This window comes from Anopheles moucheti, chromosome 3 (genome assembly GCF_943734755.1).
Source record: "Anopheles moucheti chromosome 3, idAnoMoucSN_F20_07, whole genome shotgun sequence".
Lineage (NCBI taxonomy): Eukaryota > Metazoa > Arthropoda > Insecta > Diptera > Culicidae > Anopheles > Anopheles moucheti.
This window is the reverse complement of record NC_069141.1, coordinates 2,081,809-2,100,049: the sequence shown is the minus strand read 5'-3', so window position 1 is coordinate 2,100,049 and position 18,241 is coordinate 2,081,809. Positions and strand designations below refer to the sequence as shown.

The window sequence follows — 18,241 nt, the reverse complement described above, 5'->3', positions numbered from 1 at the left end:
TGGAATCGCTATCGCTATACAAATTTTAGTTGAAGGCGACGCATAACGTTTTCATGGTAACATAATTTCCCACACCCTTGGAGCATTTTTGATTTCACATCTCTTCTTTAAACTTCTTTCTTTCGCTATGCCTTCCATGAACCCATCGCTAACAGCTTATTTTCCTATGTATACTATGGTTTTACCAAATGGAAGTTACACGTATCGACGTTCACAAATACACAATTTGAGAATTTGAGAAAGGAAGACCCGAAATGATAGAAATAAAATAAATATATACTAATTTGGTTTACTAGGAATATACTATATTAGTTTACGGGGTATACTATATTAGTATGCGGGGATATACTATATTAGTTTACTGTAAACTATTTTAGAATACCGTATGCTATTTCCGTATACGAGGAATACTATTTTAGTATACGATGTTTACTATTTTAATATAAGTGGTATACTATTTTCGTATGCGGGGCATACTATTTTAGTATACTTTATACTATTTTAGCGTACTTAGTATACTATTTTAGTATACGGGGTATACTAGTTTGCTCTATTGCTCTATTGTATAGGCTCTTTTTATATAAGGCAAATTTTATCAAACCAGACAACCAAGAGTCTGGAGACGCAGAATTTTGTGGAGCATAGTCGCAATGGCCAAGATGCCATTACATGGTAATAGGCAAAATACGTAATATTGCCATAAACTTCAGGAAAACATCTTTTGAATTAAAGGCTCGGTTAAATCATAGTCAACAATCGTCAGTTCAAATCATACCAGCCAAGAGAACTGGCTGCCACCATCTTCTTGAACATTGTACTTCACCGGGTATTTCGGGTTTGTAATTACAGAATTATTGCCGTCAATGTATGGAGTTTTTACGAGACGTGAAGATTTTTGTAGGGTAATTTTTTTTTTTGCAGTTCGCCTGTGCTTAAATATTCCATTATACAAGCTGAGAACAACATCAAGAGATCTTGGCCTGTTAATTCTGGGCTTTTTTAACTTTATTTACCCGTAACTGATAAAATGGCACCGTATGAAATCTAAACATGTATGTGCCTGTTAATGGAAAAGTATGACTCATATATACTGTATCGGTAGAAAAAGTCAGAAAAACTCATGTGTAACCAGTGGTACCTGAATGGGAATACCTACTTGACCTTAGACTTATGGAATCAGTTGCGGGTTTTCCCATTGTGAAAGACGTCGACTTTCGACCAAATTATGTGCAGTGCGTACGAAAAGCATGATAGGAGATAAGGGTATATTCTGACGCAAGATTCTTAAGAACTGCTTAAGTGTAATTTAGTAATAGTAATAGTACTCATGTTAAAATGATATGTCGCATATGAGCATCACAGTCCAGGTGGGAGCTAAATGCAAACAGGACGTGTCATATATTTTTACGATACATTTCATTCGTGATAACTGGCCAAGGTCCGGGATTAATGAACTACAATGGCCAAATATCTAAAACACGATGCAAGATGTCCTGATCAGACAAACGGCCAACAAATCTCAGACTAAGAGACGAAGCCGCTAAGGCTCAATGTCTGTAAAAACCTAAAATAACAACAATAGCTCTATGTGACTTGGAATATGCTTTGCCGAATAGTTTTTTTTTTATAAGAGCCAAGCCAAGGCATCTCGGGCGATGTGAAATATGACAAATTATTCAACTAAATAAAATAAAATTAACAACGTCCACCAATTGGGAAGAAACCCTCTTTTTAAACATCTTTGAGTTTACGTACACAACGACCCTGTAACCGGGCAGATTAGCTAGCAAGGTATCAAAGTATACAAAATTTAGACTTACCCACGTTGAAGGTATGATTCAACCCGCAATGATTTAAATGGTGAACTTTTTTCTAAATACTTTCACCCAAAAACTAGTAAGAATAATCTAAAAAACAAAATGCACCAAAAATTTTCTTTTTATTTCGCACTCCTCTGCACGCTGTATAATTTCTTTTTAACCAATCTAAGTTAAATCTTTTTAACAAACTGCCCACAACTATTGATCTATTGTGCATACATGATGCACGAGCTACATACTTACATTGCTTATCACCTTCCTTACTAGCTAAGACATAGCTTCGATTCTATTACATTACCTAATGCATCGTATAATAGCAAACCCGCTATGGCTTACTTTCGCTGCATTGCTATCTGTATTACAAATTCTTCAATTTTAACCGAATAATAGGGGATCGATATCCGGGGTGCAAATGACCTTCCGAACGTTACGGATATGAGCATGAGTTAAACGATCCCTTTCTAGCGTTGATTTTACTAACTTATGGAAGATTTGAACAAGCGTATCCCGCAATAGTCAAACGTGTGTTGCAGCTAACTGTTAACGAAACGCTTACCAACTAATTAACTATCTCCTATCAGAGTAAAGAGTAAGAACAGTAATGAGTAGTACAGTTAGCTACATATATCATGAAAAGTACAATGTTCCTGATTAAATAACCGAGTTTGCCCCTTGCCTCTAGTAAGGTGCAACTGTGCTGTCGGGTGAGAAAAATAAGAGCTCTGGATCATAAGGCCACACACACGCTTGTTTCATCTAACCTTAGTCCGTCCCCAGTGGGTTTCTATTTATCAAATATCTAACTCTTGCGCCTGCTATTCTCTATGTCAAATGCTGCAAGTCTTTTGCTGAATTTCATTACTTATTATCGTTGTATCATTAGTCCGGCTGACTGGAGAAAAAAACACATCCGAAATGCGGTAGTAAGTCTTGTATGTAGGAAACGGAAGACATAAGCTTCGGCGCAATGAGAGGGGGGTTTGATGTTCCTTCTATTTCAGTCTTTAGCGAAAATATTGGTTAAATATATCTTGGAGGCATGACACATATATCGTCCAGATATGCGTACGCCACGTTTTGCCTTTTGGTATGTTGCAGTAATAGATTGCCTCTGCTCACATGTAAACAATCTCACGTAAACAATCTCTAGTTTCACTTATCGCCTCACTAGCGTCGCTGATACGGAATCGATCTACATTAACTATTCCTCCGTTCGCAAAACAACACCGGGAAACAAGAATGCTTGCGTATCGGACGCCACATTGTGGCCATTAAAAGCACATTCGACAACACATCAAACCGTTTCGTCTCAGCTAGTTCCCCCTCCTGTTCAGATACCAGCTGGAGTATCGTAACATCGTTATTACAAATAAGATCTATGAATATTATAGTACTGCATAATGTTTAAAGTGGCCAATGTTTGCAGAGTTGGAAATTTACTTAAAATCAACATTGTTAGAACATAGAAGGCGTTTTAAGAAGATAGAGTCGGTGTTTACGGTCGTACAACATTAATCTAACCAAATACTATGATTTTACAGATCGTTTTGAACGAACGGTTATTTAATCATTCTTATTCATCGTCCTAAACAGTCTTGTACAGAGTACAAGAAATGAGGAGAAGAATTGCACCCAATTTCCACATTTGTACAATGTACAACAAACACCCAAAACGCAGAAAGTAAAGAAATGGAAAAAAAGACCTGTGCCCGGAGCTTGCGTCTGATACAGAAGTCAGTTCAGAACCCTATCTGCCAGGAAAGGGGTAGAGAGAAAACCGTTGTTATCGACAAACAGAGCCGCTGCGATAACGACACAGAATGAATGTGTAGCACAAAACGGCAAACATAAAAATCCAACCGCACACATTGGGTTGGGCCACAATCTGCAAACAAATCATGGACAAGCCTTGTTTACAACCCCGTCTTTACTGCCCATCGTGTCCACAAAGACACGCACGCAACAGGTACAAATAGTCTTAGTTACATTCTTGCCAGCACCCTATAGTTACTGATTTCGGGACGAAACGCCCCATTAAACGCTTATCGTAATAAATATGTTTTCAGGGTCAACTTTGAAATCTTTACAATTGCCGTATTGTGCATGCCTCTCTGTTTTCGCACTTTTTTCACACTCGTGGGTTCAGTTGTAGTGGTTAACGAGCGGTTGACAGATCGACCGATTTGGTGGCTGGTAGATGCCTTTATGTATGCCGTCACCACCACCTGCCGGATCACCATCGTTCCCTATCGGGCTACCCACCTCCGATGGGGACAACTGTTGCACTTGGTTCTGCTGCTGCTGTTGCTGCTGCTTTTGCCGGTATTTGGTGGAATATTTGTAGAAATCGGACATCTCAAACGGTTTCGTCACTTCCTTGTAGGGCATAATCTTTCCCTGCTGCACAACGGTCATGTTTTTCGGTGATTCCATCTGTATGTCGGATGGTGGCGCGGCTGCTGTTCCCTGTACCTTACCGGATGAAGGAGTTGGTGAGGATGGACCAGAAAGTCCGTTTTCTTCTAAACCACCAATGACCGGTAACGCCTGCACAACGGAGGTAAGCGTGTGGGAGGATGCTTGCGACAGTGTGGGTGAAATGACCAGATCCGGATGGCGGGAGGAGAGCGTGCTGGAGAGATGTCCCGCATGGGGATAATAGCCGGAATCGGCCTGATGCTGAGCACTCGTTGCACGATGATGACCGAGGGAGGGCGAATGATGGGCGGAAATGGGTGGCAAGAGATCCAGATGCTGTGGTTGGGCCGGCGTCGAGGGTGGATGCTCTAAACGATTCTGCAGTTGCTGCGAATGATGATAATGGTGTTGGTTCGGTGGTGGCAATGGAGGAGGTGGTGGATGTTGATGTCGCGACTGATAGGGTGGCATAATTAGAGGTTCTGGTTGCGATTGATACGAATAGGTATTGTAATGATCTCCGGCCGTTCCAGCTGTGTGAATTCCACCACCTATCGAAGCCATCGGTGACCGAGGCGACACGGATTCCTGTTGCTTTGAAGCGGTGTGAAATTGTTGTTGCTGTTGCACCTGTTGCTGTTTCATCCTTTGCCGTTGTTGTTCCAGCAGCTGTTGCTGACGTTGCTGATAGTATAGCATCTGTTGTGGCGAAAGTAGCAAAGGCGAGCATGGCCCACCGTATCCAGAAACGTTCGTGTTAATGTGCAATGGAGCGGTGGAAGAATTGCTGCTCATCGGTGGGATATACGGAGGCGACTGTGGTACCATTCCCCCATGCGATGAACCCATCAACTGTCCGTTACCGATTGACGATGGTGACATTTGACCTTGGCCGGACAGTGAAGGTGGAACCGGAGGCAGTGCCTTATGTTTTACCACTGGACTGTCAAGTGATGTTTCGCGCCATACTTTCTCGCGCTTTTTATGCTCGCTCGACCCGGACGTGACCGAGATGGCATCCGGCTGCACAGACATCATGTCGTTGTCATCCAGCGATGACGATTTCCCGATGTACTCCTGGAAGTTACCCAGGGAGGAAGATTTCACAGCCGGTGTAACTGCACCGAACTGGCCGGAGGATTTGGGGCCACCTCCGCTCAGCTTGGTGCTCGTACGCGACAGCTTCATGCTGCCGCCACCACCGGTACTTTGTTGTTTACGGTCAAGACTCGAAAACTGACGACTATCGACGGAACACCATATTTTTTCACCATTCTCTAACGTCATCCAATATCCCCCAAGACCGGCCGGGACAGATGACGCGGCTGTATCGTGCGTCGTATACTCATAACCGGTAGCTCCACCTGTAGATGTTGCGCTTTGTCCCGCAGCAGCCATCGTATTGGGGCAATAGTTCTGATCATTTATAATGTGACCGTAAGAAGCGGATATTGCTTGCGGTGAGCGAGGATTGTTGTTAACACCTGCGCCACCACCTTGCAGCCTTGAGATCACTTTCGCATCGTAAACGAATGCTTGGCCGGTTCCGTTTCCACCTGGCGATACGCCAACCAACGTAGGGGAGAGAATGTATCCAGGAGTGGTAGTGGTGCTGGCGCCACCAGGAGCCGGCGGACTATAACTCATCCCCATTTGTTGCTGTATCAGTCTGTTCATTCTCGCCGGTCCCGGACCGATCTGATGATGATGATGGTGATGCGGATGTAGATGATGATGGCCGTGGGTGGACGGTACTGCTTGCTGCATGTTGCTGCCTCCACTCGCAATACTACCGCTTCCGCTGAGCGGCGACATTTTAAGGCTTTGTTCCGTCGTGCCGGAACCAGCCGAGGCGGAATCGTAATTTGTCGCTATACCCGGAAAGCTATCCGTTCGGGCACGGTGTCGTAGCATGCTGAGTTGGGATATCATTGCCGCCGAGGCGGCTGAGGTCATGCTCTGCGAACCAGACGGTATAATACCGCTGTGAATCGAGTACGGCGATATCTGTTGACTCTGGTGCTGTTGCTGGTGCTGCTGTTGTTGCGAAAGGTGATAATGACTGCCTGGTATTTGTACCTGCAGCATTTGTTGGTGATGCTGATGTTGCTGCATCATATGATGCCCCGTAATGCTACCGGACGCATTGGAAGAGGTATTGGATTTGACCGAATTTCGCCGTTCGGAAAGGTGCATCAACATGCTGCTGCTATTGCTGTTCGATCGGAACCGATTCACCTGAGCCGTTTTGTGCAGATCAATATCATCCCGTGAGGTGGGCCGATGATCATTGGCTTGCTGCGCCTGCTGGTCCTTCAGTTGTTGTTGTTGCTGCTGCTCTTTCTGCTGTTGACGTTTCTTCAGTACGCTTAAGTTCTGGTTGATCGCTAGCAGCTTCTGCTGAGCCATTTCGTAATTTTGTTTATGCGTTCGGCGAACGGATTTGGGTTGCCCGGTATCATTTGCCAGCCGCAGCGATGCTTCGGATATTTGCTGCTGTATTTGTTTCTCAAGCAGTAGCTTGTTAATGTCATCTTCTTTGTTGTTTAGAAGATTTTCCGGTAGCTTAAAGCTGGTACCGATTTTGCGTCGCAACGTTGGCGCAGTTCCGTTGCCCGTTCCAGCACCGCCGTTACCCGTTCCGGACGTTCCATTAACCCCATCCGACGAACTGGACGGACCGATGCCGCAGCTAAAATCACTCGGATACATCCCAATGAGTTGCGCTTCTTCGCGCTTTATTTGCTGCAGTTGGCTATATTTTTCATTGAGGCGCTTTTCTAACTCTTGCTTGCGAAGTTTCAGCTGTTCGTACTTCAGACTAGCAGGGCTCTTGTCTTTTCCCGCAACAGGTGTACCGTTGTTACCGCTCATTGTATCCTTGCTCGGTTGCTGTTGGGGACTTGCCGGTAACAGCCCACCTGTGGCATGCTTTGGATCCATAACCACCGTTCCCATGGTTACGGTGCCGTTTGCTTTCGATGTTGTACCGGAGGGCGATTCGTGAGTCTGATGATGATGGTGATGGTGGGTTTGATTCCCGAAAAAGGGCTGCTGCTTTACCCTCGCATCACCCATCGTATTTAATAACAGACTCACGAGCGCGTTTACAGGCTTTATCACCGATTAGTCCCCTCGGACGTAATTCGATGATAACCGCTGCAAACCGTGCCAATAATATGTCTACGATCGTATTTTCTGCCCCTTCTATACAATACTTCACTGAAGAGGGCTCTCTGCTACACGCTTGTCGCTATTGCAATCTCCACTATCAGACGAGCTGTTTCTATTCGTTCGTTTGTTGCTTCGAAGACGATCGTGAATCATTCATTTGCGCATTCAATCCATCATCCAACGCGAGCGACCCTCATCAAACCGAGCGCATCGGTCGCGTGAAGGAAGCTTGCGGCAACTGCACTCGTCGTTGTTGAATCATACATGCTTCATACGAACATTCCCACCATTTCGGAGCAACTCGGCGGTGCCAACAGTCGATAAGGCACGCCACCATGCACGGAACGGTTCATTTTTCACAACAAGAGCTTCACACGTAGAATGCCCTAAAATACAAAATTTAAAACACATTATCAATTAGGCTAGCGTGCAGAATCGCGCAAAAAGCGATCTTCTGTTGGTTTCAAATGATATACCGTAATTTCGCGATCTTCCGTAGCCTGCTGTGCTGCGAACCGTTGCATTTCGTTGTTTCGCTATTCTTGTGTGTGGCTCTGGCTCTTATGCTCCTGTCTCTTTGAGGTGGGTTTTAGGGGGATCGAAAATTTCTCCCCGTTTGGTATGACTCAAAAAGGGGCGCGTTTTCTTCTTTTGCTGCGAATCCTTGCCGTTTGTGCGGCTTTGCTATGCACAAAAAAGGGAGAGTGGACCGTATGTTTCCGTTGCACTGGGGCGCCTTTGGAGACCCGCCCGAAATGAAAACGCGAACTTAAAAAACGCCCTGCTGGCGACGCACACCCGTTTGTTGGCTATTATGTACGGAAATTTATTTGCATTCGCAAGTTTCCCGTTCCGCTTCGCTTTCTTCACCACGTTATTACAACGTTTATGATCCGTCCCACTCGCGCTACACCGATCGACACCCTGCCCCGTGGGTCCTGCCAGTTCCACAAGCGAGGTCAGCACTTTAACTGCTCTGCTTTGACGTGCTGTGACGATGGGCCAGCCAGCGAAGAAGCCACTTTGTTAAAAGCGCACGAACAAAACCAAAACTTACGGCGACGTAAAAAGACACCACAACGAAAAGCACTTCACTTTCTGCGAGCCACTGCACGGCAGTTAAAATGGGTCCAAACAAATTAAACTAAAACGCAACGCAACTAAAGTAAATAATAATAAAATGAAAATTAGGACGACGGAACAAATCTGCTCCGAAACACAATCAACGCGCTGTGGAATTTTTGTGCATAATTAAGTGAGTGTATGTGAGTGCGTGTGCGTGTTATGCTTCACGCACAGTGGAGCACAGTGGTTAAGCACGTTGGACCACCGGTCCTGACTTGCAAATGACATTTCGAGCATACAATACCGCAAAGCTAGAGCTGTACAATTTCAAATTGTACCGTTTCGGCACAATCAAACCTGTATTGTTTTCTGCCTTATTTTTTACTATGCACGTTTATTTAGATTTTTATCGAAATTAATATTCTCTATTATTATCAATAAGTACTCCTTTTCTTCCTTATCTATGAATATTTTGTACTTTTTCGATTCGTTCACATAAAGCGGAGGCGAATCTGCAAAGGTGGATACAGTGAATTCAATTTTTACAATAATCAGCATCATTTCATCCCCTCATGATTATTTTGAATGCAATGAGCAGAACTCCACGAAAAGAAAATACAATTTGTCATCTTGTGTTACAGTTCTGCGAAGTTTATTGGACCATTGCCTAATAATTTCCGGATGAAAACAACGGTTCCAAAGTTCAGTCCTTCCACTGCCAAAGTCTACGAATGGTCTTCCGCGTAAACAACGAAGGGTCGTCGACATGGCTCTGAAGGGAATAAAGGTTATCGAGTTCGTTGGCTTGGCCCCGGGACCGTTTTGCGGTATGCTGCTAGCCGACTTTGGTGCTACCGTCACGCGGATTGATATGGTAACATCTTTGAGAAGTAATAGAATCGTCTTTCATTAACATGGTTGTAATGCTCTCTGTTTGATGGTCTAGAATCCTCGAAACTCACTCGATGTACTGCAGGGTGGTAAACGATCGCTCGCCTTAAACCTGAAACAACCGAAAGCAATTGATATGGTCCGCTCCTTGTGCCGTGGATCAGATGTACTGATAGAACCATTTCGACCGGGTGTGATGGAAAAGTTTGGTCTAGGTCCCAGCGTACTTCTGCAGGATAATCCTCGACTTATTTACGCGAGATTGACAGGTTTTGGACAAACCGGAACACATGCAATTCGTGCTGGTCACGATCTTAACTATATTGCGCTCTCCGGGGTACTTTCGATGCTGGGACGCAAAACGAACAAACCGACAGCACCGATCAATTTAGTGGCCGACTTTGCAGGCGGTGGGTTGATGTGTGCCTTTGGCATTCTTGCCGCTATCGTCGAAAGATATCGTTCCGGGAAGGGCCAGATTATTGATCACGCGATGGTAGAAGGTGCTGCATATGTCGGAAGCTGGTTGTTCCGATCCCAAAGCCTACCAGTGTGGGGTAAAGCGCGTGGCGAGAATATCCTGGATGGTGGGGCCCATTTTTACGATACGTATGAAACGAAGGATGGGAAATTTCTATCCGTTGGTGCTATCGAAAACAAGTTCTACCGTTTGCTACTGGACGGGTTAGGACTGGATGCGGACTTGCCACAGTTTGAAGATGAAGAAAAGCGACGAGAACTATTCGAAGACACGTTCAAGATGAAAACGCGTGATGAATGGATGGAAATATTCAACGGAAAGGATGCCTGTGTCTTTCCGGTATTAACGCCAGACGAGGCAGAATCGTACCATCACAACCGTGAACGTGGCGTGTTTGTAGATTATCGACGAACTGAGGATAATGTGCTGGTTCCTACACCAGCACCAAAACTAAGCCGTACGCCAGCCCATTCCGGCGCGACAGCGAAGGAAAGAAGTGAGCTAGAAATGGCGGAGGAAATACTGAAGGAAATCGGTATGGAGCGCAAAGAACTTGTTCAGTTGTACGAGGAAGGTATTATACTGCTTTCCAACAGACCAAAGATGTGATACCGTGCATTGGTCATAAGAAACACTTTTTGTAACTGTGCTTGGTTACGGGATTTTTATCTAATTCATAATAAATATTTAAGTCGGATGACACGTATTTCACTAATTTACCTGCAATCATCAATATTCGCAAATGTAATTCGTTGCAAACAAGCAGAGGTCAAATCATTGAGATCAGCATAAAGGGTCAGTGATTTGCTTTTCAGCATCTCCTCGAAACTCGCTCGATGTACTGCAGGGTGGTAAACGATCCCTCGCCTTAAACCTGAAACAACCGAAAGCAATTGATATGGTCCGCTACTTGTGCCGTGGATCAGATGTACTGATAGAACCATTCCGACCGGGTGTGATGGAAAAGTTTGGTCTAGGTCCCAGCGTACTTCTGCAGGGTAATCCTCGACTTATTTACGCGAGATTGACAGGTTTTGGACAACCCGGAACACATGCAATTCGTGTTGGTCACGATCTTAACTATGTTGCGCTTTCCGAGGTACTTTCGATGCTGGGACGCAAAACGAACAAACCGACAGAACCGATCAATTTAGTGGTCGACTTTGTAGGCGGTGGGTTGATGTGTACCTTTGGCATTCTTGCCGCTATCGTCGAAAGATATCGTTCCGGGAAGGGCCAGATTATCGATCGCCTCAAACCTGAAACAACCGAAAGCAATTGATATGGTCCGCTCCTTGTGCCGTGGATCAGATGTACTGATAGAACCATTTCGACCGGGAGTGATGGAAAAGTTTGGTCTAGGTCCCAGCGTACTTCTGCAGGATAATCCTCGACTTATTTACGCGAGATTGACAGGTTTTGGACAAACCGGAACACATGCAATTCGTGCTGGTCACGATCTTAACTATATTGCGCTCTCCGGGGTACTTTCGATGCTGGGACGCAAAACGAACAAACCGACAGCACCGATCAATTTAGTGGCCGACTTTGTAGGCGGTGGGTTGATTTGTGCCTTTGGCATTCTTGCCGCTATCGTCGAAAGATATCGTTCCGGGAAGGGCCAGATTATCGATCGCCTCAAACCTGAAACAACCGAAAGCAATTGATATGGTCCGCTCCTTGTGCCGTGGATCAGATGTACTGATAGAACCATTTCGACCGGGAGTGATGGAAAAGTTTGGTCTAGGTCCCAGCGTACTTCTGCAGGATAATCCTCGACTTATTTACGCGAGATTGACAGGTTTTGGACAAACCGGAACACATGCAATTCGTGCTGGTCACGATCTTAACTATATTGCGCTCTCCGGGGTACTTTCGATGCTGGGACGCAAAACGAACAAACCGACAGCACCGATCAATTTAGTGGCCGACTTTGTAGGCGGTGGGTTGATTTGTGCCTTTGGCATTCTTGCCGCTATCGTCGAAAGATATCGTTCCGGAAAGGGCCAGATTATCGATCGCCTTAAACCTGAAACAACCGAAAGCAATTGATATGGTCCGCTCCTTGTGCCGTGGATCAGATGTACTGATAGAACCATTCCGACCGGGTGTGATGGAAAAGTTTGGTCTTGGTCCCAGCGTACTTCTGCAGGGTAATCCTCGACTTATTTACGCGAGATTGGGACAAACCGACAAAGATGTGATACCGTGCATTGGTCATAAGAAACACTTTTTGTAGCTGTGCTTGGTTACGGGACTTTTATCTAATTCATAATAAATATTTAAGTCGCATGACACGTTTTTCAATAATTTATATTCGCAAATGTAATTCGTTGCAAACAAGCAGAGGCCAAATCGTTGAGATCAGCATAAAGGGTCAGTGATTTGCTTTTCAGCATCTCCGCAAGCAGTTCACGTATGGTAATTAGATCATACATCGCGTGGTTTCTTCCAAGCACATAATTATCAATCTGCTTTACTCGTTTACCATCCTTAAGGCTCCTCAAACGTTTATCACAGACATGTTGAATGATGGCCAAAAAATCGGCATAATCCATACCGAAGCTAGCCTTCAGCATCACCTGACAGTGTTCGTCAAAGTTGTCCATATCGTGACAATCATCAATCTCACGCCGAACGTCTGCTAGCGCCTCGCGAAGATTGCTCCATATCGTCGTCACGTTGCACCCATTAAACCAATTATGATTAACGGATATGGCATCCTCAACGTTCGTCACCTGATGGTACCATCCGGACGGTACGAATATGGCTTCACCCGGTTGCTGCAGAACAGAGAAAAACGTCACACCGGCAGCTTGGAGGCTTTGTTCCGTGACGCTGAATGGTAGACTTCGGACACTATTGAGCAGCTTTTGTTCCTCGCCGGGTGGCAACAGATACCACTGCTTCTGGCCAAATATGTTTACAGACCAGCTATACGATCCAAAGACATCCGCATGGAACGCAGTCCAAGTGCCTTTCGGTCCAATGTAAACGAAGCGATAGTCATCGGAATCAGTTTCGACGAGATACTCGTTTAACCAATCGGACACAAAGAGGGCTGGTGTGCGGTAGAAGCTATACTCCGGGCATTCGCTTCGAAGGTGCCAATCTTTGAGGTAGTATCGATTGCGTTGAACTTCTGGCATCGACTGATTGTCGCCGTTCGTGTCATAGTACTCCCAAGATCGCAAGAAATCAAACAGCGCTAGCTCAATTTTCTCGTGCGAATTATAATGCTGCTTTCCACAGTCAGCGATCGGTACAGGAATATTCGGCAAAATCTCCTTCAAATACGCTGTGTCGATTTTCGATGGAACCACGGACCGGTCAACCCAGCGCCGGAAGCATTCCCAATCGGTTGCTATTCCTTCAACAACAACAGCACGGTTCGGTTGCATAAAGTCTCGAAAAAACTGATCATAAGAAATATTTTTCAGTATTACGCGATCAATTTTTTCATGGCAGATATTTGAAATTGCGGTATCAGTTGTAGGGGCAGTAATTTCGATTTCTTCCATCCAATTATGTTTAGGAACTTAGCCCGCGGGAATTATTTACACCGGAAAAACAATGCGCGCGTACTCCAGCAAAATAAACACACCTCGCACACCGGGCTTCGATATCCGTCACCACGAATGACAGCTTGCGAGAAATTCCCTTGTAAATTTAGCTTTTTCTTATTTCTATAATTGTAGCTGTTTACGCTACGTGCGTCGTAAATTTATCCATAAATTTAAGGAATTCCAATACTTCAGAACTATCCAACAAATGCAGCTCGTAAAAAGTAATAACGCTAGCTACAACTTGCTTTTCGAAACTGCCATCACTGTTGAACGATCACTGACATCCCACGCGAACAAAAACAACACAAAACATACCAGACCACCAGCAAAGCCACAAACAGTTCACTTTCGCATACATCACATCAGTTCGTAAAATATATCAGCTACTATCCGTTCAGGTGCATTGCAAGATGCTGGCAAGATTTCTTGCCCATTCTGCCATCGATTCGTCGTTAAGAATAATTTTGCACCTTGTGTTTTCGTGAAAGTAATCCCCTAAAAGTCATCTTCATACGACGTCACCTAGTACGATGGAGGAGCAACAAGATCATTCCGATACTCCAGTGAAGGAGGAATTCCAGTGCCAAATCGATGGATGCAAGCAAAGCTTTACCACCGAGCAGCACTGCAATGTGCACACGAAAAAGATCGACTTGAGCCTAAACTTGGAGATGCCGCAGAAGGGTCCGGGGGTCATCTTCGCCGACCAAACACCCACCCCGACGCGTTTGATTGGTAAATGTGAAGAGGTTGGTTTGTTTGAGGACCTGCAGAAGGTGAATCCGTTTGATGAGACGTTTCGCCGAGCAGTCGAATCGGGTGCGAGCAGTGGTTCTTCGCTGTCCGGTGAGCAGACCCCGTTGGCCACCCCTCACACGACGGTCTCGCTCTGTCGAGCTGCTGATGGGGAAACACTGCATACACCTCACATATTCCCCAGTGGTGTCGATCGATCGTCACTTGATCCCGTTGGTAACGAGTATCTCGCTGCAAAGCAACGGCAAAAGAATAAAGCAATCGGTACGTCTTTGCGAACTAAACAACAGCACCTAGAACAAGCGATGACTTCTAACAAAAGCTCCAAAAAGACAACCACCAAGCGTAAAACGCCTTCCGTGGTGGATATACTACCGAAGCCGTCCGTACAACACATATCGCACACAAGCGCATCGATTCCAGTCATCATCATTCCGTCCGGCCCTTCGGATACAAAGCTACCTGCGGAAGGAACAGTTCATGTGAAGGAGAAGCTAAAGGAACACTTAGCAAAAGTGCGGGAGACGTCGCAAGGACCGAAGGAGAGCTCATCGGCTAAGAAACGAGCAAAGCACGTGAAGGATAAGGCGGAAACGCCCATTAAACCCGCGAAACCGGCTGATCTCACTAAACCCATGGACGAGAAAGTCGATTTAAAGCACGAACGATGGAAGGAGGCCGCTAAACGTTATCGGTAGGTCAAATAATTCCGTATACCTTCGAACGCAACGACATTAATATATCCCTTTTTTCCTATGCAGCTTACGCGTGAAGAAAAGCCAGGATCAGCAACTTCAGCGCAACCACCTGCTGGAAGAGGAAAACATTCGACTGCGTACACAGCTCGCCGAAATGCAGCACGCTCACCGCAACTGTAGCGTAACGCGTAGTAACGGTTCCTTAAAGGTTGCCCTGGTGCAGGGTACATTGCAAAGCTCTGCGAACGCCTCCGTTATGCAGCAGGGTACGAGTACCGCACTGCTCAACACAATCGAACAGCAACAACAGCAGCCGGCTCCACTGTCCGTCCCACAGCAACGATTAATTACATCACACATAATCGATAGTAACACGTTTAACCGTATGCCAATAATCATTTTGATGGGATCGACGGCCACACAACCGGCTGCGCCCGCCGTTGTGAGTGGTGGTTCAGGTAGTAGTGCCTTACAGGATGGGAACGGGGAAACATAAGAGTATGTTTTTTTTTGTTTTTAAATTCATTTTATTATTAGGGGTCTTAGGTTTTCCTTGGTTAAAACCTGCCACAAAAAGGCATTTTTTATTTAAGTTATCATAATTGAACATAAGTAATGGCGATGCCGGTATACTGACCATACAAATAATGTTTTTCATAAATAGAATTAAAAATAGTCAGTATGAATCAAATTATGTTTCCTCTTGTTTCACCTAAACGCTAAGTATTGCTAGAGAGCAAAGTTTAGAAGATATCTATATAGATAAAAGCCGTACAAGTAAAGTAGACATTAAATTTCTTAGTTTATGTCAAAACCGATTAATTAGGATCAAATTTTAAGGCACAATGAGGTTATTATTTGTTTATCTTCAATTTTGAAAAATCTTTAACCCTTTTCAAAATTCGATCATACTAATCAACCTGATTAACAACATATATTAGTTTATATCAAAGGACTTTGAAAGTCCTAGTCATAAAGACATTTTAGGCCGTCAACTAGTGGATGCAAACGATCACGTAAAGCGATAGAATAGTGCCTGATTAGAAAGTACCCGATGCTTATTCCACACCCACCCATCTATCGCCTATGGTAATGGGACTTGCCCTCTAATAGTTTAATACGTAACACGTAGTGTTGCTTTGGGGAAAGATGGGAATAGTTATTCAACACATTTGTTCCTTTGTTCAACATTGCAAACATTGTAATTGTTAGTACGCGTTATATTGCTTAATAAACCTGCTCAGCAAACCTACAACGAGAAGTAGTCAGCTAAACGGTTCAAGTATGAACTCCCTGCTCGGTAAAGATCGGGAGAGAAATCATGTGCGTAACGCATGCGCCGTTCATGTGGCCTATGTTTGATCACACGCGTGTAAAGAATCACGGTAAGAGAAGGTGGTTTAGTTATGAATCTGCTGCTCGGTAGTAAGGACGTTTCTCTGCGAGTTAAATAGTTTGATGTTAAGCTGTGTGGATAATTAACGAACAGTATTGTAAAACAAGCGCAAGGCCGAATATGACATGAGGAATTAGGAAAACACGTTTTAAAAGAAGTCGCACATTACTTGCTTTCCGTGCAGCTGTTCGAGATTGTTTTATTTGAAGCTGGTTTTTGTCGTGTCCGGGATTTGCACCATTCGTGAGGTGAGTGAATATGAGTCTATTTACGGGTCGAAAGCACGTAAATAGTGCGTTCATTATGCGATCGAGATCCTGCGTATGGCAAAATACGGATTGGCTCAACGGGCAGGAATGTTTCGTATCGATTTGCAGCACACCAATCGTTTTTCCGTCCATCAACAATGGAATGGACTCGGGAAGATAGATAACCGTATGTTACATTTTCCCACTCTCCGTTGGATCTTCAATCCAAACGTGTAAGATGTAAACACTGTCCTGTTGCTTAGCCATCTCCAGTGCCTTCCCGCAAGCTTGTTTTGACCTTTAGCTGCTTACCAACGCTGGTCAATTCCAATGTTTCCTTGATCCGACGAACGCAAACAAAATCATTGCACAGCGTAAACGCCACGGCGCGTCTTTCTCGGTCCGGAAGGTTTTTGCCAGCCCATGCTTTACGCGGCCTACAACAAATCCGATAAACACAGTGATCGAGTTTAATGATGTGTTTATATTCGCGATCACGTTATTCCAGCAATTTAATTCCCGGCAGCCGGAACGGTGGAAGCAAATTGAATGGCCAATCCCGCGTGTGCAGTGTTGCGAGGTGTGTAATGTTCCGAAACACCTTCACGCGGATCAAAGACGGAACAGAATGGGATGAAATTTGCGTGGTCACGCTTTCCTGCGAGCGCCAGTAGTGATCCTGGCATTGGGTGTTTTCGGGGTGAGAAATGATGGGAAAACACCATTTTTTCTTTCCGAAACAAACCGAAAGAAAACCTTGAACTAATTCTTTTCATTTTTCTGCGTTTCGTGTCGTAAACGCCGCGCCAAAGTGTCACATAACAAGAGTTATGAGGTTGGTTGCAGAAGTATACGGATCATTGGTAACGGAGTAGGGTAGGGAAACGGATTGGGCAGTGTAGAATGGATGAGATGTGGACACTAGAGCTGTTTACCCTGCGGTTGTCGTTACCATTCCAGTTCCGCGGGTCAGTCTGTGAAAACCGATGTGTAGTTGAAAGACTTGAAAGAGATCCCCGACCGGTTAAAAGTAGCCCTTAGAAAGAATGTATTTAACCAGCTCACACCTTTGAGGCAAGAGATATGCGTACCAAAAAAAAACATCTCTCTTCAAATCGGCATCCGCCGCAGTGTGGTTGGTCAGCGGCCGCACATGAGTAGTAGCATGGCTAGGTAGAACAGCATGGATGCGACCGATGTTACTGTTTCGTTTACATTCCGTTCCGTCGAAGTATTATTTATAGGTACCTGATGGCGGGCCAACAGCATCGGCAAAGGCACTGATTGATGCGATCCAAATGGCCCGGAAAGATGGAACGGACCTACGGCAAAACGTCACGTACCGGCGTTCGGGCAAGATCGTGCCTTTACGAGGTATGAAATTAGCTGTGAACACTTTGGCACCATTCGAGTGGGTTATGGGCGTTAAAATTTCACTCCCTTTTTTGGTGGAGAGTTTTTGATTAAGCAATGTTTTGGAGCGAAATTTGTGCTGGCATGGGCGGGTTGCTGGTTTGTCATCAAGCTTTTCGTTCTATAGAAGATTCGATATTGTTTTCTCAGTAGAGTTTGTTTTAGTATACGAAAATGCAGCGGACATTGATATTATATCAATGATATAGTACAAGTTTCCTACTTGTAGCGGACTACGACTCTCATGTCTTGTTAGAAATATTTAAGAAGTAAGAATATTAGAGGCGGAGCGGCCCGGTGGCATGATGGTAGCGG

At 44.8% G+C, this 18,241-nt stretch overlaps 4 protein-coding genes across 4 annotated transcripts; 2 read left to right on the top strand and 2 right to left on the bottom strand.

The window, feature by feature from the left end:
* Positions 1-1,927: 1,927 nt before the first annotated feature.
* Positions 1,928-7,434, bottom strand: LOC128303824 (FERM domain-containing protein 4A-like). The gene has a single exon (XM_053040900.1). The coding sequence runs from the start codon at positions 7,314-7,316 to the stop codon at positions 3,963-3,965; it is 3,354 nt and encodes a 1,117-aa protein (XP_052896860.1). The 5' UTR covers positions 7,317-7,434; the 3' UTR covers positions 1,928-3,962.
* Positions 7,435-9,076: 1,642 nt separating this feature from the next.
* LOC128302544 (alpha-methylacyl-CoA racemase) lies at positions 9,077-10,527 on the top strand. Its single transcript, XM_053039392.1, has 2 exons — positions 9,077-9,351; positions 9,424-10,527. The coding sequence occupies exons 1-2, from the start codon at positions 9,244-9,246 to the stop codon at positions 10,456-10,458; spliced, it is 1,143 nt and encodes a 380-aa protein (XP_052895352.1). The 5' UTR covers positions 9,077-9,243; the 3' UTR covers positions 10,459-10,527.
* Positions 10,528-12,099: 1,572 nt separating this feature from the next.
* LOC128304154 (2-oxoglutarate and iron-dependent oxygenase JMJD4 homolog) lies at positions 12,100-13,393 on the bottom strand. The gene has a single exon (XM_053041304.1). It carries the CDS (start codon positions 13,368-13,370, stop codon positions 12,153-12,155), a length of 1,218 nt encoding a protein of 405 aa, XP_052897264.1. The 5' UTR covers positions 13,371-13,393; the 3' UTR covers positions 12,100-12,152.
* Positions 13,394-13,792: 399 nt separating this feature from the next.
* LOC128303565 (cyclic AMP-dependent transcription factor ATF-7) lies at positions 13,793-16,082 on the top strand. Its single transcript, XM_053040555.1, has 2 exons — positions 13,793-14,865; positions 14,933-16,082. The coding sequence occupies exons 1-2, from the start codon at positions 13,946-13,948 to the stop codon at positions 15,363-15,365; spliced, it is 1,353 nt and encodes a 450-aa protein (XP_052896515.1). The 5' UTR covers positions 13,793-13,945; the 3' UTR covers positions 15,366-16,082.
* Positions 16,083-18,241: the final 2,159 nt, after the last annotated feature.